This window comes from Gopherus evgoodei, chromosome 1 (assembly GCF_007399415.2).
Source record: "Gopherus evgoodei ecotype Sinaloan lineage chromosome 1, rGopEvg1_v1.p, whole genome shotgun sequence".
NCBI classification, from domain to species: Eukaryota; Metazoa; Chordata; order Testudines; family Testudinidae; genus Gopherus; species Gopherus evgoodei.
The window spans coordinates 312,936,912-312,963,797 of NC_044322.1; the positions used below are offsets into that span (position 1 = coordinate 312,936,912).

Sequence of the window (26,886 nt, forward strand, 5' to 3'; positions counted from 1 at the left end):
TGAAGTGACATGTTCCCAGTCAATATAGGGATAACTGAAATCCCCCACTATTACTGAGTTCTTAATTTTGATAGCCTCTCTCATTTCTCTTAGTATTTCATCGTCATTATCAGTGTCCTGGCCAGGTGGTCAATACTAGATCCCTAATGTTATATTCTAACTAGAGGATGAAATTACTATCCATAGAGATTCTAAGGAACATGTGAATTCACTTAAGATTTTTACTTCATTTGATTCTACATTTTCTTTCACATATATTGCCACTTCCCCCCCCCAACTTATTCTGTCCTTCTGATATATTTTGTACCCCGGAATGATTGTGTCCCATTGATTGTCCTCAATCCACCAGGTTTCTGTGATGCCTATTATAGCAATATCCTCCTTTATCACGAGGCACTCTAGTTCATCTTATTATTTAGACTTCTAGCATTTATATACAAGCATTTTAAAAAATTGTCACTGCTTATTTGTCTGCCCTTTTCTGATGTGTTCGATTCTTTTTTATGTGAATGTTCTTCCTCTGATCTGGCCCCTAGATTATCCTCTCCCATCCTCTATTCCTGACTAAAACCTAGAGAATCTCTATCAATAGACTCTCCTCTAAGAGAAGTCTCTGTCCGATCCACATGCTCCTCTGAAACAGTCAGCTTTCTCCCATCTCTTAGTTTAAAAACTGCTCTGCAACCTTTTTAATGTTGAGTGCCAGCAGTCTGGTTCCACTTTGGTTTAGGTGGAGCCCATCTCTCCTGTATAGGCTCCCCCCATCCCAAAAGTTTCCCCAGTTCCTAATGAATCTAAACCCCTTCTCTCTACACCATCGTCTCATCCACACATTGAGACTTTGAAGCTTTGCCTGCCTATCTGGCCCTGCACGTGGAACTAGGAGCGTTTCTGAGAATGCCACCATAGAGGTCCTGGATGTCAGTCTCCTCCCTAGCAGTCTAAATTTGGCCTCCAGGACATCACTCCTACCCTTCCCTATGTCATTGGTACTTACATATACCACGACCACCGGCTCCTCCCCAGCACTACACATAAGTCTATCTAGACATCTCGAGAGATCCGCAACCTTTGCACAAGGCAGGCAAGTCACCATATGGTTCTCCCAGTCATCACAGACCCAGCTATCTATGTTTCTAATGATTGAATCTCCCATTACTAACACCGGCCTTTTCCTAGTGACTGGAGTTCCCTCCCCAGGAGAGGGAACCTCAGAAGGATACCCCAACACCATTTGGAAGGAGAGTCCCAGCTATGGGAAGGTCTCCCTCTGCTCCCGTTGACTGCTCTACTTCCCTGGACCTTTCACCCTCCTCAACAGAGCAGGGGCTGTCTGACCAGAGGTGGGACAATTCTACAGTGTCCCAGAAAGCCTCATCAACCTCTCTGCCTCCCTTAGCTCCTCCAGTTCTGCCACCCTGGCCTCCAAAGCCCGTATGCAGTCTCTGAGGGCCAGGAGCCCCTTGCACCGAATGCACACATATGCCACCCACCCACAGGGCAGGTAATCATACATGCCACACTCAGCGCAATAAACTGGGTAGCCCCCACTCTGCTGCTGGGCTTCTGCCTGCATTCTCTACTACAGCTACCACATTAATGAAAGGATATTGTTTAAATCAAGAAGTTTTGAATATCGTTTAGTTTACAGGTTCTAAAAAACGGCAAGTGAACCTTGCCCCCTTCCCATTCCCCTTCCAAACTCCCTTGCAAAACTCCCTGTTAGCAGCCCTGGTTACAAAGCTCCTTGGTCGCTTGCTCACTGCTTTATAAAGCCCTGGCCTTCTTGATAGCCCCGCACACTGGCATAGGCTCAGCCAATTAACAGAGGCTTCAAGCTTTCAAACCTTACTTTGAAGCTCCCAGCTTCCAACTGCCAGTCACAGAACACGGTCCTTCAAACAAACAAATACATGAACACACACTCAAACACAAGCTCAGCACACAGCAAGTAACCCCTAAACACAAACACACACTACAGCCACTTACCCCAAGGGTCTTGTATTTGCTCCTTCACCTGGAGAACTCCCTTGCAAAACTCTCTGTTAGCAGCCCTGGTCAACCTCCCGCCAGGCCTTCCTTCTGATCTCAATGCTTGGAGGGGCCCTGACCCCCCTATATCCCATCATAGTCTCACAGCTCCAACAGTAGAACTGACCATCTTCTCTGACTGCCGGAGCCTGTTGCAGCCATGTTTTGCAGCCATGTGGGGTGAACTGTGGCACAGCCCCCCTTAATCCCAGTCTCCCTCCATTGACAGTTCGCGAGGGGGACAGGGCACCACTGCCTCCCAGTGCCATTGCCTCAGCCCCTTCCAATCCCCCCTTAATCAGAGCCTGAAATCACTTGGCTTGCCCAGAACAATCTGCCCTGCCCCAGAAGTCCTGGCATTCACAACCTGCAGGTCCCCACTGAGGAGCTCATTGCTGCTGCCACCAGTTTGAATATGTCACCCTTCTGCACCCCTGGCTCCTAACCATGCCACCTCTTTGCTCAGGAGAGCACTGGATCATCATCAAGGTGCCCCTCTCCTGGGGTCTGCCTTCTGCCCCAGGGCAGGGTGGGGTCATGGGTGCTGCCCTCTGCTGCACAGGTTTCTCCCTCCACTCTTCTATTTAATTCTTCCCAAGCAGAGGTGGCCACCCAGCGAACTATATTTTTATGCAAAGGCACCGCAGGCTGCTTTGCCTGAGGAGGGCACCCAGCTCCCGCTCTTCCCTCTCAGGGCCAAGGCCCCCTTGCCTCTCCGCAGTAGTCAGTGCCACAATCAGATCACTGCGGGCATGCTCTCTCGACACCCCGCCTCAAGTCACAGACGCTGGCCATGCTGCCCCATCTGGTTTGTACGCACATGGTAAAAGAGGTTGTTACTTTTCAACTGTACTTGAAAGACAAACAAGATGACTCTCAAGGACTCAGTCTTTCAGAAAATATATGAAACAATTCCAGACCATTTGCAGTCATGATAAATCTGAACATTTTTGTAAAATTATATTCTGCCTACATATATTCTCCATACATGTCAACTGGGGAGAGTACTTTCTATCCCAGAAGTGTTGTGTAATGGTACTGTGTTCTGTTGAACCATTGTTGTTACATTTTATCACAAGAGCTCTCTGATCTCCCGTGGTGGATGAAGTGATTACTATATATTCGACGTAAAATCAGTTAGTAAGTTTTATAAAGGGATCCAAGTGTATGATATATGCTACATGTCAGATATTTATCATGATCATAGCAGAGAGCTCAACTGTATTTATTAGAGTAACAATACTGTATTTCTGCTATCATTTATAAGAATTAATTGCTTCCAGGAGCTCAAGTCAGGGTCAAGCACATATTATACATATAAAGAAATGGTTCCTGCCACAAAGAACTTAACATCTAACTTAAGATAGAAACATATGAAGTAGATGTGACAAATAAATGGAAGGAATGGAGGAGGGAGGACAATTAGTTGGAGTTGAGTCATTCAAAAATTTTTGGTTTTTGAGGGGTTTAGTTCTAAGATGTAAATAAAATGAAAATCTTGAAAACTCTAGCTACTTGTCTAACCATTATCAGTTGGCTATTTACTGTAGAAGTGGGGATCTGAAGGAGGACAGGTTAGTGGCTTTCCAGTCTAGATTGAGAGGGTATTCCATGACTTGTTTATTGCTTAGCTGACAATTACACATCAGCTTTTACTTGCATTTTGGGGTGAAGCATGGATCAATTCATTGTAGAGAAGTACAAATAAATAAAAAATAAAAAATCCCACAGTTGTAGCCCAGGGGATGAACTCTTTCACTTGCGACCATTGTCAATGTAGATCAACCTTTACAATATTTTAACAAATACAACATTCATTATGATTTATTTTTAATTTACAGAAGGTATACCACAGAGTTGCTGTAAATTGTGAAAAAACTACTGAATTAAGGATATAAATTAGTATTCAGTAGGCAGGTCTGACACAGGTTTTTGATTTTACCATTATTTACTTACTTGGCTGAAACTTTAGTGTATACGCTATCAAAACACCATTTGGGTGAGTAGGTGGACCCCATTCCAAAGTGAGAGAGTCCAGTGTTGGATTAGTAATCTTCAGAAAGGAAGGTGAGCTAGGAACTTGTAAGAAGAATATATGGTAAATGCTAAGTATATGGCACTAGAATGTCTTACAAAATACTATGGCATAACTTCTGTATCACCCTTACATTTGCTTTCACTTTTGTACATAAAAACATAATGTTTAATATTGTGTCTAATATAAATCCCCAATTTTATTTCTTTCAGCTACCCAAGAAAGTTTAAAATTTAAGAACAATCTTACAACATGCTATTTTTGAACTTATTACTAAGCTTAGTTTTATACCTTAATTTCTTCATTTCATACCTCCTTCAGGAGTCTTAAATAATTTGTCAGGGCTTGCTGGTCCTTCCCCTTTACCATTAACAACTCTAACATTCAGCTTGTAAGAACTATAAGGCTCCAGTCCTGGCAACATTCCGTGTGTCTTGTTTCCACTGAATGTCAGAATCTTTTTCTCCACATGCCGCCGCCTTCTTTTAGATAAACTCTGTACTTTCCAGTAGTAAATCTAAGCATTAAAAAAAAAAAATCTGTAGTGAGTATTTTGGTGTTCCAGTTTTGCAAACTGGTAGCAATGATTTTTTCATGAATACCTAATTATGTTTTAAAAGGTGGTTACTTAGGACTACAGAGTGGCTTTTCAGCAAGCTCCATGTAAGGGGCAGCGCATAGTTGCACTGTCCCAGCAGCAGACCAAAGATCAGACTGTGACTTTCAGAATCTTGCAGACATGTTTGTGTGTGAAGGACAGAAAGGATTTTTCTAGTCTGGAGTGATAGGCAAATCATCAAAGGAGACCTACAAGCCAGTCCTGCAATGAACTATACACAGGTGCAGGAGTCTGCCTGCCTTCATCTCACTGCAGGATCTGGGTCTCAGTCTGAGACAGGCTGAGGATGACTAATGAAGCTTCTCTTGCAGTCCATTTTACATATAAAACATTTTTTTTAAGAAGGAACTTTCCCCCTGAGCTCTTGCAGAGGCTGTTCTTTTTTCACATCAGTTCATGTTCTCTTGCTTCTGAATGCTTAACCCTCTTTAATAAGGGATGGATACATGAAAGTGAATGACCAGACACTTGGGATGAATTTTAAGCAGACAGCCATTATATTTAACAGTGATGAGACGGGTTATGTGCCCTGCCTCCCTTGCACTCATACTAAGCATTTAACACTGTGGTGTTCAGAACTCCCATCACAGAACTAATAACTAAGCTCATCCCTAGGACTCAGCTCCTTTTTGAATCCTCTCCACCTCCCCAACATGGAGGGGTAAGAAGCTCCCAAGGTAGGACTTCCGGTCTCCCCTTTTTCCATCGGTGAAAGGTCCCCCACCACAATCCCAGGTCTCATTTACCCCTGGGATCTGGTCCCTTTTATCCTTATCCACATTGGACACCAGCCACAATTTGTGGCAAGCTAAGCAGTCTTACTTTCCTAACATTAAGCCTTTTTAAGTCTTAATGCTATAACTTCCATGATGTTGCAAGGAAGGCAAAGAAACCCACCAGACCAGTCCCTCTTACCACTTTGGTCCAATGGGAAAGAATTCCTTCCTGAATCCCAAATGGGCAATTAGTCAGACTGTAGCACCCTAAATAACAGCATCAATATTATACTAAGTATAACAACTAACCAGTGAGTCCATTCCCCCATGTCCAGCCAATGGAAAGGCAGCAGACCTGGCAGAAAGTAGCCCCCAGTTGTAATAATTCACCCGACAAATATACCTTTATTGTGAACCCAACTGTGGGAATACTGACAAAAGTTTACAAATGGTTCCAATCACATATAACAATAAATGTTGATGGAAAAGGGAGCAAAAAGTAGAAAGACAGACTGAATTATCCTTAACAAAAAGTCTTGCTATTACTCAAGACTTTCTTAAGATCATATCCGATAAACAAGAGACGTGTGGGAAATCAATAAAGAAATGGCTACTTACTGTAACTGTGGTTCTTTGAGATGTGATGGAGACGTGTATTCCAAATGAGCGTGCACGTCCCATGTGCCAGAGTTGGAGACTTTTGCCTACCAGTAACCGTAAAGGGGCGGTGCTCATGCTTTGTGTCCGCAATCCCTTCCCTATATCAGGCAGCACTCCCTCAATTACTCTCAGTTTCTTCACACTGAACATCCAAGGAAGACTCTAAAGCACAGGGGACGGAGGGTGGGTTGTGGAATATACATCTGCCTCATATCTCAAAGAACACAATTACAGTAAGTAACCACTTATTATTATTCTTCGAGTAGATGTAGATGTGTATTTCAACTAGGTGACCAGTGAACAGTACCTCACTGGAGGTGGGGCTCAGAGTCTATCTGTGTAAGGATCACACGACCGCTCTTCTGACATGAGTGTCCACTCTGGAAGAAGCAGTGATTGTGTAATGATCCGTAAGTGTATGTATGGATGCCCTTGAGGCCGCTCTATAAATGTCCGATATGGAAATGTTACTGAGTAATGCTACCGACATTGCCTGTGCTCTCGTTGAACATGCCCATATCTGTTGAGGAGGCGTAGCTGATGCTATCTCATATGCAGTCTTGATACAAGACATTATCCATCTAGAGATGGTCTGCAAAGAGATTGCCTGTCCCTTCCTGCAGTCCACAGATGATACAAAACAGGTCAGGCAAAGCATGAAATTGTTTGGTCCTAGTCAGATAAAAGGCTAGACAGCATCTAACATCTAATGTATGGAGGCATTGCTCCTCAGGGGAGGAATGCAGCTTGGGGAAAAATATAGGCAAATACACCGCCTGGTTCAGTTGAAACTGAGAGACCACCTGGCACACAAACTTCGGATGTGGACAGAGCATAACCTTATTATTGGAGAACTGTATGTAAGGAGACCCTGCCATTAGGGCCAGCAACTCACCCACCCTCCTGGCAGAGGTAATGGCCATCAAGAATGCTGTTTTCTGAGACAGGAAAGTCAGTGGAAAGGAAGCAAGTGGTTTGAATGGAGGCCCCAGTAGAGCTGCTAAAACTGTGTTCAGGTCCTACAACTGGCTCTTGTACTGGAGGATATAGGTGGAGAAATCCTTTCAAAAATCTCATCACCATGGCATTGGAAAAAATCAATTTTCCTTGGAGAGGTGGATGAAATGCCAATATTGCTGCCAAGTGCACTCTTAGAGAATTGAGTGCTAAACCAGATTTGTGAAGGTGTAGCAGGTACTCCAATATGTCCTGGATGGAAGTCTCTGCTGGATGGCTCCACAGGCCAAGGACCACATGGAAAACCTCTTCCACTTCACCAAGTAGACTGTTCTAGTGGAAGGCTTCCTGCTGTTAAGTAGGACCTGTTAGACAACCTCCGAGCAACACTTTTCCTCCTTGTTCAGTCATGCAGCAGCCACACCATAAGGTGCAAGAGGCTGATCGCAGGATGCAAGGTGCAGCTGCAGTCCTGTGTGAGGAGGTCGGGAAGAAAAGGAAGTGGCATGGGTTACTTAACTGACAGAGTAAGGAGGTCCCAAAATCAGCCCTGTCTCAGCCATGATGAGGCGATCAGGATGAGCCTCACTTTATCCACCTTGAGCTTGGCAATGACCTGGGGAATGAATACAGCAGCGTCGACTGCCAGCTGTAGTGCAAAGCATTGGAGAGGGAGCCCAGGCTGAGCCCTTTCAAGAGCAGAATAGGTGATACTTCCTGTTTTTCCTCACTGCAAAGAGGTTGATCGTGGGGATGCCCCACATTGCAAAAACCATCCAAAGAGCCTCTGCCTTCAGGGACCATTTGTAGCTCGGGGAGAAAAACCTGAGGAGATGATCTGTGAGGTGGTTCTGGATCCCTGGTAAGTAGACAGCTATTGGGGTGATTTCTTCTTCAATGCAGAACTGGCACAGGTTGATCACCTCCAGGCAGAGTGATCTGGAGTGAGCTCCCCCTTGTTTGTTCACACAGTAAATTGCGGTGGTATCATCGGTGAGTATGAGAAATGCTGAACAGCTGATATGGTCCCAGAAGGCACGACATACATTGTGGATGGCCCAAAGCTCCAGCACTTTGATGTGGAGCAAGACCCCTGTCCTAACCAGAGGCTGCACCCTCAACAAGTCCAGATGCTCCCCCCAACCCCAAAGGGATGTGTTGGTAGCCAGTGACTTGGTCGGAGAGGGCTAAGTGAAGAAGATGCCTTGCACATATGTGTGGGGACTCCCACCAGCACAGAGACTCCAGGAATGATGAAGGAAGGTGAACCAACCTATCCAGAGAATGCAGGGCAGGGCAGTAAACCATCCTGAGCCACATCTGAAGAGGGCAAACACACAACTGGTGAGTTGTACCACCTGGCCCAACAGGCTCAGACACATGCCGACTGTTGTAAACAGTTATGAGTGCAGATCAAGACACATCTGTTGAAGTGGTTGGTCAGCAGACATGTCCTTAACCTAGTGGAATCTTGCAGGGCCCAATCAACTCTGTTTGCTGAGCAGGAGCCAAGGCTGACTTCATGGTGCTAAAAATGAGTCCAAAGAGGTTGAGTAAACATAGCATGGTATCAATATGGGAAAGAACCTCCTTTCTGGAGCCATCCTTCAGCAGCCAGTCTCTGAGGTAGGGGAAGATATGGATTTTCTTCCATGACTATGGCCATGCATTTGGTTAAGATGGAGGGGGAGGCGGAGACGAGAGGCCAAACGGGAGCACTATGTACTGAAACTGTCAGTCTCCTACCATGAAGTAAAGAAACTTATTGTGATTCAGCAGAATGGCCACATGAAAGTAAGCATCTTGAATGTCTAGAGCAGTGAACCAGTTGTTCTGAGACAAAGCAGGGAGAATACCTCCTCCACCGCTCCCAATGCTAGCAGAGAGCTGACTTGCTCAAAGAGCAGTGTCACATGAGAGGGATGGGGAAGGGGGATGGCAAGTGGGCTTGGAGAAGAACTGGATGGCACGGCCCGATCTGACAGTGTCTAGGACCCCACTGTTGGAGGTAATCAAGACCCAGGCATTGTAAAAATGGGCCAGCATGTCCTCAAAGGAATGGGGGGATGACAAGGGAGGAAGAACAACTGGAACAGTGCTCTAGTCCAACAAGTCAAAACGTCTGCTTAGCCAGCGCCAAAGGAGGGCACTCAAGACCGAGTGCTTCCTCTTATGAGACTTGTCCCTCTTCCTGGAGTAGTCTTGCTGTTTCGAGGGGGAAGGGCTGCAAAAATGAGTGCTGCAGCTTGTACAGCTGTTGTTGCTGTGTCCCGCAGTGGAGTTTCTGTGAGGGTGGCTGTAGCGAGGGGGTCCCACTCCCCTACGCTCCTGAGGAGAACAGGCCAGAAACGGCGTGGCCATGGGCGGAGCCCCCACCGCCTGTCCCCGCCCCCCGGAAGTCAAGGGGCGGGACAGGAAGTACAAAAGCCCGGCCCCAGCGCTCAGTTAGGAGGAGGCTGCCAGAGAAGGCAGACGCTAGGGCCCAAGCTCCCGCTGGGCCCGGCCTACCCCGTGCCCGGTACCCGGAGGGGTACTGGCCTGACCTCCCCTGGGGCCAGTACTCAGAGGAGCCGACTGAGCGGTCCGACGCTCAGCCTGTGGAGGAGCTGCCTGGACCTCCCGACGCTCGGTACCCCGACGAGTGGACTGGACCTCCCGACGGCGGATACCCTGAGGAGTGGACCGGACCTCCCGACCCCCGACGAGTGGACTGGACCTCCCAACGCTGGACACCCTGAGGAACCCATGGTCTGGGACCCCCTGGACGATGCGGGCAGAGGGCAGGTACCTGGTGAGGGGGAGGTTGGAAGTGGCCCGGGGGCAGCCGACCCCAATCAGGCTGCAGGCTCGCCTGAGCCAATAGCAGTGTGTTTCGGTCAGGATTCCCCACTGACCGTCAGCAGTGTTAACCGCTACTAAGGCCCCGGGCTGGAACGCAGTGGAGTTGGAGGGCCTGCGTTCCCCCTGCCACCCTTTCAAGGGTGGCAGACTCCCCCTCCCCTGACCTGTGGAGGCTATATGCTGGTCTCCTGTGCTCAGCCCCGCTGACGAGGCCTGAGCCTAGACTGTGTGTGTTGCCCCGCCCTGCCCAAGGGCCTGGGCTTATATACATATATACTGTTACCTTGTCGCTCAGCCCCTGCTGGAAGGCCTGAGCATAGACTGTGTGTGTTGCCCCGCCCTGCCTAAGGGCCTGGGCCACTTGCTAACTGTTGTGGGTTCACTCTGTCCCGCAGCAAGGGACGGGCCCCAATTCGATGACGCGCGGTGAGCTGGTGTGGCTCCCCTCCGCCCGCAAGGAGGGTTGAGCCCCGGCACCGCTCTACTACAGTGGCACATACACCCCCCAAATACCAGCTCTGTCAATCTATTTCCTTTCATGAGCACCCAGGAAAAACATGACAAGAATAAGAAAGGAGAAGTGCTTGAAGGAATCGAGGCTGAGGTACTCAAAACTGGGTTCATATTCACCAGAAAAGGACAGGGTAAGAGACGGAATTTGCTCAGCACCTCACCAGGTCAGGTTTCAAGACAGCACAATAGTTGTTTGCCGTATGTAACATTCTAAAATTTTGAAGGTGGATGTCAGAAATGTCCCCCTTCCCCCAGCAGTCAACTGTGAAAGAACTTTGAGTGGACAGCAAGGGAAATAGGCAGTGTCCATTCATGGAGGGTAGGGGGGCAGACACAAGAGAACATACATGGCTGGTAGGGACATGTTGGGTTTATTTGATGGAATACATGGCCCCAAAGAGTCAAAGGTGTTAACATGGGTGCTCATGAAAGGAACTGGATTGACAGAGCTGGAGATTCGCCTCTATTCATTTACTCAGCAAAAGGTCAAGATTTTCACTGTATGGGGGGTGTCTCTAGCAACGCACACTCTTTGGTGTGTGCTAAGTACTACTCAAAACATTTCAGTTAGTCTAATGGTGTTCTTTCAGACTTAACAAATGTGATGGTGTAATCCCCCTCAGAATATGTTTGTTTTAGTGCTGTGTCACTCTTCTCTTGATTAGAGGCTTCAGACTTTCCCAGAATGAAGATGAGCTTCTCTGACATAATTACTGAGATTCTCCTTGGCACCTTTTACTTTACCTTTCAGTCTCTTTAAAACGATTCTCCAGCGAGCGCTAAAATTTGCCCCCTTAAAATTTTGTGTTACTCCTAGGAACATCACCCTCAAATATATCAACGTTTATTTTGCAGGGTCACTGTTACTAGAGTAAGATATATGGGGCAAAATCCTAGCTCCAGTGACATCAATGGCAAGATTCCCATTGAATTTAATGGAGCCAGGATTTTACTCATTAAGAATATGAAAAGATGGACTTTGTTAGTACTGGAAAGCCCATTGAGACAAAGAAATCTGTTATGCAATATCAGGTGTCTTTGGTTAAGAATCTTATTTTTGTCATTGTCACTTCTAAATTGTTTTAGTTTTAGTTTATTTAGAGGGTCAACTTAAAGGTGCTAGTGTCATGCTATCCTGTCAGGGTCAGGTTATATATATTGCTATCAGAATTTTGAGTTTATCAAGCTCATGTAGCTTGATCTTGGTTTCAATTATAACAACTACAAATGTTGGATTGATTTCAATTATAGCAATAACAGGACCTACTTGTTTTTATTGCTTTGCAGGTGATAACATTGTTTGTTATTCTAGCATAAGGTACTGTGGGAAGACTTACAATATAAAAAGATTGTCTTGTGTCTACAAAGCAAGAGGCTTCTTTCTGAAGGAAAGAGATTGGTTCTATTGGTTTTCAATAGAAAGGATATCTCTTTATGCCCTTCAGTTTTGAAGAGACACAGTTGGCAGAATTTGAGGTAGGAAAACAACAAACCGCACCCTGGTTGACCAGATTCATACAACAGCATTTCCTGAAACACCTTGAAACGTCTTCTGTTCTGTAATATTCCTTCAAAAGTATTATGATCAGAACGAGTATATCAATGAGTGTTTAGCCTATGACGAGTTTGTAATCAGTTTGGATTTTGCATCTGTTCTGAACAGCTTGGCAGCATTTTTACAAATCCACAGTTTATTAGGTAACAGAAAAGGAAAGAAATGAGAGCAATGGCATGTAGAGTATGTGGCAAATGTGAGCTAAAAAGATTGGTCAAGAGAGGACCGCAGCTAGGGTTTCTCGCACCCTAGGCGCACGGCCATTTCGCTGCCCCCCGTGCTGATCCCGCGGCTCCGATGGAGCTGCCGCACTCATTCCTGCGGAGGGTCCGTTGGTCCATGGCTCCAGTGGAGCTGCCACAGTCGTGCCTGCGGCAGCTCCACCGGAGCCACGGATCAGCAGACCCTCCACAGGCACGACTGTGGCAGGTCCACTGGAGCTGCCTGCCGCCCCCCCCGCCAGGCAAAATGCTGCCCCCCGCATAATCCTGGCACCCTAGGCGATTGTCTAGGCTGCCTAAATGGTAGCGCCAGCCCTGGGTCAAGAAAAGGAGAGTTACAAATGTTATAAAATCTGCTATGAGGAAGATATGAAATAAAAATACTTAGAGTAAAAAGAAGAAGAAAACCCCGAACAAGGATATACTAATATTTTGGTTCACATGAGCCTTTCACACAAGTTCAGTGTTTCACTCTTCTGACCAGTTTAGCTTGAACTCCTGGTAGTAGTAGAATCAACATTAAACCAGGGCTGAGTCATGACATGTTAATTTTCAGAAATGTTGAAGTAACAAACTTTTCTGAAAGCACTTTAGTATGGGAATGTCAGCAGTCAGGCTGAAAATTATCTCTGACTGAAATGAACTTGGAGGACATCCTACCAGGTGATGCAAAACCACCTTACTAAGAACAGATCAAATAGGTGGTCTATTCATCTGGAAACTGACAGGATCACTACTTCATACCAGTGCTGGCTCTGCAATACAAGGTGCCAGAGCTCTGATCAGTGAAGAAAAGGTGATTTGGTAGGGGACTGTGAAGTTCAAAGAGAATATGTTATATTATTTACATAGTTCAGCCAGGAAAATGAATTAAAGTAATAGGGAGAAGGGGAGCAACACCACTTAAAACAATGTGTGTGTTTGTATTTAATCAGAATGATTCACTGCACTCAATGGTATTAACCAGGGGCTTGATCTACTTGCCATTTTGCAAATGTGCAAGCGTGAGCTGGGTGTAACCGGCTTCATGCTGCAGCTACCTGCATGACTTTCTATTCCCTGGCTGGTTCTCACCTGGGCACACCTTCTCCGTTGAGCCGTGTACTCATTCCTAATGTGATGCTGCACATCCAATTACCAAAAGGTTTGAAATCAGCTCCAGTAAATACATGCAGTAATCCTAATATAAAAGTCATTCTGTTTTCCAGAAAGGCCTGAATTTGGCTTTAGGACTTTGCTGTTGTCTCACGAAAGGTAACTGACTGCTCTGTAAACCACAGAAATAACTATGACATTTGAAGTGCACTGTCTTTGTGAAGTAGTTATTCAGATTGGGCCTGCTCCAACCCCCACTGAAGTCAACGTGAGGCTTTCCACTGATTTCAGAGGGAGTTGGACTAGGCCTATTGGGAAGTATTACCATGCAATGCAGTGTTATCCAAAAGTTTTACTCCTGACTGCCACTCCATTTATTTTGTGCCATCTGCAAATCTTACCAGTAATGATTTTGTATTTTCTTCCAGATTGTTTCAGAATGCAGCCTTTGAGAATATCCCTTATGGCACGCTCCTAGAGGCACCCTGCTTCAGTTTTCTATCCTGGGTCTTCAACGTGCCTTAACCCTCCCACTGAGTCAGATAATAGTCCGATCCCTTCTGCAGTGCGTAAGTCAAAAAAACAAACAAAACTCACGTACAAACCAGAGTGTCTTCTGACCCAGTCTTTAGCTGGTGACAGCCCTTCCTCTCAGGGTCTATCCTTGCTAGCTAACACTCTTCAATCCTCCTGGACTTTGCTCAGGCTTTTCCCGCTCTTTCGAGAGTGCCAACTAGATGTAAGATCCATCCTGGTGTTCTTCTGCAACCTGGTGCCTCTCTACCTGAAGTTTCCCTGCTCCCCACAGATCCCCTTCAGTTCTCCTCCATACCATCACCCTCCTCCAAGGCCTACTATCACAGGAGCCCCTCTGCCCCACTCCCCCTTTACTGAGCCGCAGCTGAGACATAGCTAATCAGTCATAAGTGGGACTGGCTTATGTAAGTGTGAGGTCAGTCTAATGAGACAATGCAAACAACAACAGGATACAAGGGAAGAAAAATAACTTTTCAACTGGTAATGAGAGTGGCCTGTTTCAGACAGTTGACGAGAAGGTGTAAGTAACAGTAGGGGGAAATTAGTATTGGGGAAATTAGGTTTAGGTTTTGTAATGACCCAACCACTCTCAGTCTTTATTCAGGCCTAATCTGATGGTGTCCAGTTTGCAAATTAATTCCAGTTCTGCAGTTTCATGTTCCGAGTCTATTTTTGAAGTTTTTTTGTTGAAGAATTGCCACTTTTAGGTCTGTTATTGAGTGACCAGAGTTGTGTTCTCCTACTGGTTTTTGAATGTTATGATTCCTGATGTCAGATTTGTGTCCATTTATTCTTTTGCATAGAGATTGTCAGGTTTGGCCAAAGTACATGGCAGAGAGGCACTGCTGGCACATGATGGCATATATCACACTTGGTAAGGCAACTCCCATCCCTTCATGTATTTATATCTGCTCCTGTATTTTCCACTCCATGCATCTGATGAAGTGGGTTCTAGCCCATGAAAGCTTATGCCCAAATAAATTTGTTAGTCTCTAAAGTGCCACAAGGACTCCTTGTTGTTTTTGCTGATACAGACTAACACGGCTACCACTCTGAAACGTTATGTAACCCCCAAGGAGATGGCATAGATTCCTGGGACTCTGTCTGTTGGCAGCTCAGGAGAGGCACACTGTTCCTGGTAGTGAGGGGGAGCCAAGGCAGACTCAGAGTCAGCCCAGTAACCAACAGGGATTGACAGGCCCTCCGAGGGAGAAGCCATTTTGGAATCAGTCTGGAGCCAGCCAGGAAAAGGGCAGGACTGGCTGTGTGGGGAGCTGGTGAGACCCAGGCCTGCAAGCAGGATTCCCCCTGAGAACAGGCCTCTAGGGACATGACAGCAGATCCCTCAGCTGTGTTTTTCCTTCTCCACTGATGATTCCAATCTGTAGTATTTGCTGGAAAATTTCCCCAGCCATGCTGAGTTCGCCCTCCAGCTCCTTAGTCAGCTCTGCTAGTCCAGGGCTGCTGCCTGATGAGTGTGTGACTAGGAGGCTACAGTTTGGACGTTAGGGTAGTTGTATAACCTACACCTTGAGCCTTGCACCCCTTTCTGGTGAGGAGAAATCCTGGGACCGACGCAGTCTGATTCCTGCCTGAGGAGGATCCCAGCCAGCAGACAGCAACCCCTCCGCAGTGACTGAGGAGTCCAGCGTCATCTTCAAACCTGAGGATCATTCATGGAGTTTGTGAGTGCACTGTCTTTTAGTTAGTTAGGGAATTTGTTTTGGGGACCCCCTACTCCCTGAACTGTGTCCACAAGCCAGGGAGTAAGGGTTTGAGGATTTTATAACCTGCTGCATATTACACTTGTGGAGGGATTTACCACCTCCTCCCACTTGAGAGTCCTTTGGGCTGTACTGAACCCAGTCAGCCACATGACTAAACCACTGCAGAGAAGAATTTTGTGGTTATAGGTCAAGGGCCCCAGCAAAGTACGCGTACCAACGGGACTCTAATTTTACATTTGCTACATCAAGTCACGGGTAGTTTCAGTGTGGGCACCGGTGACCCTAAAAATAGTATTTCACCCTGTTATGTTGTATTTGTCTCCTGTTTAATATAATTATTGTGTTGAATATATTTTTATGTGTTTGTGTTATTTCTTGAATGTCTCCAACTATCTGGCAAGAAAGGGGGGATTACTCTGTAGTTAGAATTTTCCGCCTAAGCTGCCCTGCCAGGAAGGAGCGAGAGGGTGGAGGCACTGCCAAATAATTTCATATGACAAAAAGAAAGAAGATTCACTCTGCTGAGTGGGTGGCGGGATCCAAAAGAACCCAGACCTGTCCATGAAAACCTGGAAGCGGATTGGCATTAAAGTAGGTAACCAGGTGGAGATGGGCCCTATGCTTAGATAATCAGATTTTAATCCTTGTAATATGGACTATATTGAGTTTGCACAGTGATAATTATTTTTAACCAAAATTCTATTCAGGAATAAGTTAATTGCCTTACATATTTGCCTTAAGTATATTATGTAAACAAATTATCAACCAAAATTGCGGTATAATAAAAAAACCTAGAATACTCATTTTAAATTGCAGTTACCTCCTGCCAAACACATATACACATTAAGAGAATTTTATTTTGATAGATGAGGATATAAAAGCTTCTACTGTTACTTACCCTGTATCCTTGAAGGTGTCCTCGGACAGTTTTTAGTGGAACGGGGTCCCAGTGCACCTTGGCTAATGTGCTGTTAACAATGTGCACTTGCACACTGCCTGGAGCAACCATTGGTACTGTGTGGGAGAGAGATGCAATGAATCCCAGATTATAATCAGAGACTATATGAACAGATAATACACACTCATAAAGGAATGGGTCACACTGTTGGCTCATTTAACAACTGTTTGTTGAAGTGGGCCTCAATATTCATACCGCTAAGGTTTATGAAGCCTCTGACTATCCTCCAAAGATTTGAAGTTTACAATTTTCATTTATTACATGAGAGACAAATTCCCTCCCACAAATTTTCAATATCTTTTTTTTAATCCCTCTGTGACTTTGTATTTGGATATTTTTAATCAGTACAAATCAATCAGTCTGAGAAACTTACAGTCTTCTCCTGAATGTCCAATCACCTCTGCAGGTTCTGGTGCATATCCTAAGTCATTTAAAGCCTGTACTTTTATCTCATATGGAACAAAGATTGGTGTACCAGATACAATATATTTTGAAACATTTGCAACTATAACAGAAGTCCACTCATCACCAACATCTTTCTGACGCCAACTGACTTTGTATTGAAGACCTGGTCCATTGGACTGAAAACCTTTTAAAGGCTAAAATGAAAGAAAAAGAAGAAATGAATGCATTAAAATTATTTTATAGCATCTTTAAAGAAGAGCAATCCAGGATCATAACAAAATCATAGGCTTCTAAAGAAGAACCAAGGTGTAAAAATGAGCCTGATTCACCAGGTGGTTCCCCGAGTTTTATACCAGTGTAATGCTATTGAAACTTCTGTATTATGCTGTTTCGTTTTTATGCTGGTGTAATTTCAGTTACACTGGCATCAAAATGAAATAATGCATTTGTGTATCACCTGGAACATTTTGAAAAGCAGAGAACCTAATCACTAAGTGTTTTAATCATGCAAGCAAACTGATGTAAATATATTCTTTTTGTCAGTTTTCTTCAGTCATGGAAGACAGCTACTACGAAAGAGCTAACAGAAGTTATTATAAATCGTATTTCCCAGAGAGCTGGAACCTTTTCAAAGCTGTAATGGGAAGCTGACTTTGCAGTAATGGGTAGTTGGGAATCTGTGTTTAGAAACAGAATCAGAATTCTTGCCCTATAAGTATCAGCACAATGCATCGACAAACAGCTTGAAGTAGGAAGACATAATGATAATTTAATTTATAATAAAGCTTAGTGAAGAGTTGGGATTTAAATCTGAATCCATTCTAAAATTATGAGGCTAACTGATCTAAGATACTATGTATATATTTTAATCTTAATGCATGAAAAACTCTTCAAGTTATCCTAAATTAAAGTTTGTCAGGAAGATGGAGAAACCACTAATTAGCCAAGGTGAAAACAGTCCTTTGAAAGTATGTTTCTCACTTTGAGTATTTATTTACATTTCCCCCCCATTTAAGAAGGGGGAAAGGTTCAGACAAATTAATGGATTTTTATTTTGTCTCAAATAAGCACCAACTATAACATCTATTAATTTGTTCAAAGTTGATATTTTTATTTTCTAGAAAATGTTATTGATAGGCTAAAAAACTTACCTCCCATATAATCACCAAATTATCGGGTTCTGATCCTATCCCTTGAACACCGGAAGGATTTTCATCTGGCTCTAAAAGTCAAATATTTATAATTGAGTAAGGCCCGACTGTTCTTTGAGTTCTAAATAATTCAATGGCATCTAAAGAGTAAATTGATTACTGGTAAATGGTAGTGTTTATTTACTTGCAGCTTTTGTTAGGTATTGTTCAGATGCTTCACTTGGCTGACTTCTACCAATCTCATTGACAGCTATTACACGGAATGAATAGTTAACATATGGAGACAGCTTTAACTGTACAGTTGTCTGAGTCCCACGGACTTCTGTCTGGTAATGCCATACCCCTGGTTCATGCATTCCATCTTCATATTCAATGACAAAATCTATCAAAAAAATTGAGTTCATTTATACGTCAGAACTATAACATTCCTAAGTATCAGAGACTAGCACAGTCATTTATGAATGAAATAATCATAAGTCAGCAATCCAATCTACACTAAATATTTTTTGAAATTATAATAAATAAGTTAGAGAACACAACTGAGCATTCCTTGGCATTCTAACTGTAAGTAAGCATAATTCTATTGTAACTGTCTTAGCTGCTTGGATACTGCCACAACAGGAGCCTTAGAAATACCATACTGAGAGAAAGACACAATAGATTAAGTTTCAGCACAGAAATAAGCACTGAGAGAAAACGTTGGAAATTGTATATGTAGTGTGATAGATCTGCTAAGCAGGGATTATAACTCCCGTCAGCCCTCCTCACTGCATATCCCTATCCTCCTGGCCAGGTACGGGGAAGGGTCCTGAATGAGGAAGTGGCCAGGCTCAACTGGGAAGCGGTGGCTGCCTTCAGCGGCTTGCCTGTGGTAGGTCCGCCGGTCCCACGGAATTGCCGCCAAATCCGCAGGACTGGCAGACCTCCTGTAGGTAAGCTGCCGCAGGCAAGCCACCGAAGGCAGCCTGCCTGCTGCCCTCGCAGGGACGGCAGGGTGCACCCTGTGGCTTGCCTCCCCAGGTACGCTCTTGGAGTGCTGGTGTCGGGAGCCGTCGCTGGCTCCATGTGTGGAACAGGCTGTGACTGCTGGATGTTACATCTGAGTGCAAACTGTGTGGGACTTATGGGGGAGCAACAGTGTCTTGGGAGGGAGCCAGTGCAGAAGGGCCCCAGTGAGAGACACTAACAGATCCTGGCCTGGAAACCTGCAAGCTCCTGTTTGCTGGAATAGAGATTGGAATGGATAGCACACCCAAAACACTAGGCCTGAATGAACTGCTTCCGGGGCCCAAAACAAGATGTTTATTTCAGTCAAAAGTCTGGCTTTGAAAAGATCAGAACCACCATCTGGTTTATAATTTTGAGAAAGTTAAAGCCTTTCTGTCAACAAAGACTAATAACACATAAAGATATTGCTGCCAATGAGCTTTCAAATTCAACTGTCATACAGGTTAGTTTAAGATTTTAAGGGCACATACCTTCAAAAAATGTATGGGAGTAACTTTATTTCAGTGGGGCTACACATGTGATTAAAAATTTACTCCTGTATGTATTTGCAGGACTGAGCCCTTAAAAGAGGTTTCACATGGATGTAAGTGTCTGTGCTACTGGTTGTGACTGCAGCATTAGGGGCTTTTGACTGAACTCTCCGGGGCAGAGAATGTGTCCTTCTGTATGTTTGTATGGCATGCAACATGCTTTGGGTACCACTTTAATACTGGTATTGGTAGATCACAGGATGACTATGAGCCGCCAATGTGATATAGCCGTTAAAAAAGCTAATGCGGTTTTAGGATGCATCAGGTGAGGTATTTCCAGCAAAGATAAGGAGGTGTTAGTACCGTTATATAAGGGGCTGGTGAGACCCCACCTGGAATACTGTGTGCAGTTCTGGTCTCCCATGTTTAAGAAGGATGAATTCAAACTGGAACAGGTTCAGAGATGGGCTACTAGGATGATCCGAGGAATGGAAAACCTGCCTTATGAAAGGAGACTCAAAGAGCTTGGCTTGTTTAGCCTATCCAAAAGAAGGCTGAGGGGGGATATTCTTGCTCTTTATAAATATATCAGAGGGATTAATATTAGAGAGGGAGAGGAATTATTTAAGCTTAGTACCAATGTAGATACAAGAATGAATGGGTATAAACTGGACACTAGGAAGTTTAGACTTGAAATTAGACGAAGATTTCTAACCATTAGAGGAGTGAAGTTCTGGAACAGCCTTCGAAGGGGAGTAGTGGGGGCAAAAGACATATCTGGCTTTAAGATTAAGCTTGATAAGTTTAGGGAAGGGATGGTATGATAGGAGAGCCTATTTTTTGGCAATTGATCTTTGATTATCGCCAGATAAGTATGCCCAGTGGTTGGTGATGGGATGTTGGATGGGATGGGATCTGAGTTACTGCAGAGAATTCTTTTCTGAGTGCTGGCTGGTGAGTCTTGCCCACATGCTCAGGGTTTAGCTGATCGCCATATTTGGGGTCGGGAAGGAATTTTTCTCCGGGGCAGATTGGCAGAGGCCCTGGAGGTTTTTCGCCTTCCCCTGCAGCGTGGGGCATGGATCACTTGCTGGTGGATTCTCTGCAGCTTGAGGTCTTCAAACCACAATTTGAAGACTTCAATAACTCAGGCATAGGTTAGGGGTTTGTTATAGAAGTGGATGGGTAGGGTTCTGTGGCCTGCTTTGTGCAGGGGGTCGGACTAGATGATCACACTGGTCCCTTCTGACCCAAGAATCTATGAATCTATGGTAAATAATAGTAACAATGAAAGAATGTATTTGCTAAGCTTACTACACAAAGTTATATTTCAAAACTCTTTGGAATCTGAAAAATTAAAACAATGAATTTTTGTTCCAGTAAATATAACCAAACATACTTGTAATGGGGCTGTTATTGTCATATCCTGGTATCCAAGACAGCTGTATGCTTCTTTCCAGCTGATCTGTTAATTCTAAATCAAAGGGTGGATTTGGACGATCTGTAAACCAAATAAATCCATAGTAACTAAATATAACAGATTAAACAGTTTCTTCCTGGCAACAATTCTCACATTTCAACAAAACTTTTCCAAAAGCACAACAATAAAGAGATCTACTTTCATTATGCAGATGATTTGGTGGCCATTTGCATGCAATTGTAATGGAATGGATAAGAACTGATGTTGCTGGGAACTTTCTAAATACATTTGTAACAAGCAAATACTACTGATGGAAACGCTATGCCCAATTGTTTTGCAATATAAAAGCTACTGTAATGAAAAGCAAAGAAATATGAAATTCATGGTTCAGTATCATGTTCAGTTAATGATTAATGAATATGAGTAGCTAGCTATTATATATGAAATAAAATCTTTGGTCATGGAAAATAAAGAAGCGCAGATATTAAAAAGAAACTGTTTCAGAATTACTACAACTATTTAATGCGTCAATTTAAGAAAGATGCTCTGCAATAAGAAAAACAAAGACATTTTACTTTTAACTTACACATTTTAAGAAGCCTGAAAATATAAACAAAACAAGGGTTTCTCAAACAGGGGTTGCCACTTGTGCAGGGAAAGCCCCTTGCGGGCCAGGCCGGTGTGTTTACCTGCTCCATCCGCAGGTCCAACTGATCGCAGCTTCCACTGGCCACGAATTGCTGCTCTGGGCCAATGGGAGCTGCTGGAAGCAGCGTGGGCTGAGGGACTTACTGGCCGCTGCTTCCAGTAGCTCTCATTGGCCCAGAGCAGAGATCCACGGCCAGTGGGAGCTGCGATTGGCCGGACCTACGGACGGGGCAGGTAAACACACCGGCCCGGTCCGCGAGGGGCTTTCCCTACACAAGTGGCAACCCCTGTTTGAGAAACCCTGAACTAAACTGTTAATATACAATACTCTGAATGCATAACTATGAAATTGTTCATCCAAAATTGCTGAAAATCATTCATTATATTAATAATCATTTGGAATGAAAGACTGGAATAGTTCCATTGAGGTCAATGGGACTTATTAAAGTGAATAAAGTTACTCACATTTTTAAGTGTTTGCAGTATCAGGTCCATAGTACCATATTTTGCCTTGCAACGCAAATTCAAAGAATATGATAGTAAACTAAATGCCTTATTCAGGCTATTGTAAAAGATTAAAATCTAGGCACTCTTATGCCAAAACTTTAAAATTCATGTAAAATGTTAATGAGAAGCAGAAAAGAACCTTGGTAATAAAGTCTGATTTCATTTCCAGTGTGGAATAAAATCAAGGCACTTATGAGATTAATTCTTTGGCCGCTTTTAAGGACCCCTTTCCACAGAGAAAACAGGATGCCTTTTGACTTCGCAAATACCTATCTAGGGCCATATAAACTCCTGCAATTAGATTTTCAGGGTTCGTTTAGCTTATGCTTCTGCACTGTGGAAGCTAGAATTAAAGGCCTTGATGCTTCTCTCAATGAAGTCAACAGCAAAACTCCCTCTAATTTAAATGATGCAAGATCAGACCTGTACTTGTTTCTGATGTGGGCCTTCAGGACACTGTTGAACTTTGTTTTTCCAGTATTTGTTCTGTATTACAGATTATTATAGAAAATATATTGCATTACTGTACTTAGTATAAATAAATTTAATAATACTGTAAACAACAAATTTTAAAAATTGTTTAAAAACTTCATTTTCTATAAATTGTATACTCCCAAATAATTTAAAATAGCCTTGGTGTAAAATTCTAAAGGCTAATACTATAGTAATGAAACAGTTTGAACAAATAACTAATAAGAAAATAGTATGAATGCACAGAATTCTCTTCTGCTTTAAAAAAAAAGTTCGTAAAAAGGCATGAAACGGAAAAAACAAAAACAAAGATGACACAATTTGCAATAGGCAAAAGTGTGAAATATGTTTGGTAGATGATGCAGACAGATTTTGTATTAGTTTACCGTAAATGATAGCTGGAGTTGGGGTAGCAGCTGAAAAGGACATTAATATAAAGGATTTAATCAAAATTAGTAGCCAAAGAAACATGATTTTACATATAGTTAACGACTATATTTATTAGCGATAATAAAGTAAAGTTATTTTTGCTACAAGAAAGGGTCAATTTTAAATCATGCATTGATAATATTTTACTTTTTGCAAGAAAGATAAAGTAACCAAGTTTTTTCACATGAAAAATTAAATCAAGAAAATAAATACAGTAAAAGACTCTTACACAAACTGGACAAATGTTTTTACCCTTATTTTTCATATGGACAAGGTCAATAACAACTAAAACTGGCATTTTGCTTATCTCACCCTTGAACAGTTGTTAAGACCACTGTAGAATGTTAGCGCACCAGTAGATTTTGGTTTGAGACTCCTGCTAGCTTCTCTAGCTAAGAATCACACAGACTATATATTGAAAATATACTTACAAGGTGGGAGATGATAGATACTGGACTGAAGTAAAGATGGTTAGAGAAATAAAGGAAGTAGGGGTGCCTTCTCAAACACTCAGTGAGCAGAGTCAGTAGCTACTAGAAGAGTTTTAACTCCTGGGGACCGATCCTGAGCTGAACTAGAGTGCTGGTAAGCAGGAGGATCTCCTTATGTGGATATTGATTCCCCCCACAATTGGTGTCACCAGTCAGCAGAATGCGCTGGAGATATATCCACAGTACACTGCACTCCATCAGTTCCTGGCTGGTAGACTTCATAGCTATTTCTTAATTACAGGAAGCCTAGCTAAACTGAAAGAAAACTAGTCTAACAAAAATCCTGGAAGCAAGAATGAAAGTTAAACAAGCATATTGTTCAACTTGTTTGAAGCAGAATGCAACTGCAGAAGCTGGCAAGAAGCTTAAGACAACTGGTGTTGGTGCTGAAATACTCTGCAGAGTCATTGGTCAACTGCATCAGCTCAAGTACAACATAGGTAAAATCCCACCTACTATGAGATTGACCTTGTCCCATTGGAGACACTACTTTCTGTTCAAAAAACCAGAACTGCTTGTTCACATTTTACCTTCTGCTTCATACACTACTGAAAAATATCAGACAATATAGGTAAGATGGAATATCATTTATTTTTTATCTTAAAATTGAACCGAATGCCCAAGGAGTATATATGAATTGGGGTGTTTTTATTTTATCAAACTCTATTAGCGTCCATCATATCAAATCTAATACTGCTTTAACAATTTATACAACACAAACACAGCTTTGCCCTTACAACATTTTAAAAACAATCTTACCAACAACAGTGAATACGGCACTTGCAGAAACGCTGTCCAGGGTAGTATTTGCTACACATGTATAGGTTCCATCATCCTTATCAGTTACATTCATAATGGCCAAACTATCTTTATGAATAATAAACCTGTAAATAATACAATCATGGAATTTTCATTGTTATAAAAAGTTGTGTATAAACATTACCAAATCCTAATGATGGCTTAATATTTTTGTGGGTACCAGCAACATCTCCATGGCTTAATGTATCTTCAATATTTGCACGATAACTACATTTTTACGAATAGGTAACATCAGTATTAAAATGTGTTTTCTTTTCTGAACGACACCTCTCTTAGCAGTTGATTTGGACCTCTGATTTGCAAATGTGTAGCACTAAACAGTGTTGCTTTTGCATCTCAGAAGCTGGCAGAAGCCTTCAATCCTAACTGTCACTGCAATAAGATACTGATGTCCCCCAAAAGACAAGACAGGACACATCACCAACACACAACTAGAGCTGTGAACATCTGATCAGATTTATAATGAACTCACTTATTCTGAGTTTGCTAATCTTTTGTAGCTGCTTTCTTCAAACACTTGTTTGATCCAGTTTTACTGGAGTAAAAGTTCACAGAAAGTGAATTGCAAAGTCTTACATGTACTTGTGTAATGTGCCTAATTGAGGAATAGTTGCATATACTATTTGCCAAGTATCAGAGGGGTAGCCGTGTTAGTCTGGATCTGTAAAAGCAGCAAAGAATCCTGTGGCACCTTATAGACTAACAGACGTTTTGGAGCATGAGCTTTCGTGGGTGAATACCCACTTCTTCAGATGCATGTGGCGGAAATATCCAGGGGCAGGTATATATATGCTAGCAAGCAAGCTAGAGATAACAAGGTCAGTTCAATCAGGGAGGATGAGGCCCTGCTCTAGCAGTTGAGGTGTGAAAACCAAGAGAGGAGAAACTGGTTCTGTAGTTGGCAAGCCATTCACATCTGCAAATTTGACACCATCAGCTCAGGATTGAACAAAGACACCACATGCATCTGAAGAAGTGGATATTCACCCACGAAAGCTCATGCTCCAAAACGTCTGTTAGTCTATAAGGTGCCACAGGATTCTTTGCTGCTTATACTATTTGCCTTAACTTCTAAAATAAAACCTTTCAATGTTTCTGCCCAAAATCACGTTTGGGATCCTAGAAATGATTCACCCATGCATGGTCATGAATGTAAGGTAAACATTGACAGAATCTGCTACAAACATTAATAGGCAGACCCCACCGCAACCAAATCCATACAAAGATATGCTTTTGACTTTTGGAACAAAGAACTTACTTTGTGGAATTTGTCTGTATTGGCAGGTTAACATTAGCATAATATAAACTTCAGCCTAAGAACCCTACCCAAGCTTGACTGTTGCTAGGGCTTCCCTACAGGACCTCCTCTCTCCTAGCTCCCAAGCTCCTTCACTCACCCATCTGCCAGTATGATTTAACTGTTATCTTGCAGTTAAATGTAGAATTTTAGCCTAGGAAGCCCTCAACAGAAAAGTCCACCATTCTCATACAAGTTACTAAAGTTGGCCACATGATTACAAAGCTCTAGTGTTTTCTGGATCAAGAACAGAAAAATTACTCTCTGTGGTGATTTAGAATTTCAGGCAGAAGGGACCATAACTTCACTTAATATAACCTTCTGTATACCCCAGCCCTTTACATTTTATCCAATTACCTCTGTATTGAACCCAATAACCTTTGTTTTACTAAAACATAACTTGTGTTTGGCCAAAGCACATATTCTAGTAAGGCATCCAATCTTCAATGGAAGCCACCAAGAGGAGAATCCTTCATTTCCCTAGGTAGTTCGTTCCACCAGATAATCACTTCCACTGTTAAAAAATTGTGCCTTATTTGTAATTGGAATTTGTTGGGCATCAGCTTCCAGCCATTGGTTCTTGGGATTCCTTTTTCTTCTAGATTAAAGAGCTTTATAATACCAGGTATTTTTTAAAGTACTTATAGAACCTGTTAAAGTACTTATACATTGTAATCAAAGGATCGCTCAATCTTATTTTTGAAAACCTAAACAGATTCAGTTCCCAATCACACACTATGAGCCATTTTCTCATGCCCTCAAATGTTTTTTGTGGCTCTTTTCTGCACCCATTCCAATTTTTCAATGTACTTATTAAAATGCAGACACCAGAACTGTATACAATATTCCAGGACTAGTCTCACCAACCCATATACAGAAGTCAAATCACTTCCCTGCTCCTGCTCATCACTCCCCTGCTCGTTTTGAATATTAGCACAATATTAGCACTCTTCCAGTCTTCTGAAATTTCCCTTGTATTTCAAGATTTACTAAAATGAATATCAGCAGGCCAGAGATCTCCTCACACAGCACTTACAAGATTCCTGGGTGCAACTTTTCTATTCAGTTTAAAATGTTTGTTTCTAGCAGATGTTGCTTAATGACATCCTTAGTTATTAATGGACTAGAAATTACTTCATCATCTTGATGTGATACTCATTCTGCTTCTTTTCAGATACAGAATCAGAAATATTTATTGACCATTTCTGCCTTGCTTGCATCACAAAAAATTTTACCATCTCTATTAATGGGCATATACCATTGCTATGAATTCTTTTGCTTCTAATATACTTTTAAAACCTCTTT

General features: G+C 42.9%; 1 protein-coding gene across 35 annotated transcripts in view; it reads right to left on the bottom strand.

Moving 5' to 3' along the window:
* The window catches only part of NRCAM (neuronal cell adhesion molecule), a 356,777-nt gene that overhangs the window by 45,122 nt on the left and 284,769 nt on the right, over nt 1-26,886 (bottom strand). For 31 of the 35 annotated variants that reach the window (XR_003998518.1, XR_003998516.1, XR_003998517.1 and 28 more), the window contains 9 exons: nt 24,225-24,349; nt 22,932-22,961; nt 20,899-21,000; nt 18,206-18,403; nt 18,022-18,092; nt 16,839-17,064; nt 16,406-16,521; nt 4,379-4,583; nt 3,988-4,110 (listed from right to left, as the gene is read on the bottom strand). Coding sequence is in view for 32 of the 35 variants with exons in the window: in XM_030548968.1 (XP_030404828.1) it covers nt 3,988-4,110; nt 4,379-4,583; nt 16,406-16,521; nt 16,839-17,064; nt 18,022-18,092; nt 18,206-18,403; nt 20,899-21,000; nt 22,932-22,961; nt 24,225-24,349 (1,196 nt within the window). In the remaining 3 variants the exon portion in view is untranslated. The remainder of the gene's footprint in view (nt 1-3,987; nt 4,111-4,378; nt 4,584-16,405; nt 16,522-16,838; nt 17,065-18,021; nt 18,093-18,205; nt 18,404-20,898; nt 21,001-22,931; nt 22,962-24,224; nt 24,350-26,886) is intronic. The other 4 variants (XM_030548993.1, XM_030548991.1, XM_030548990.1 and 1 more) reach the window with 1 other exon arrangement.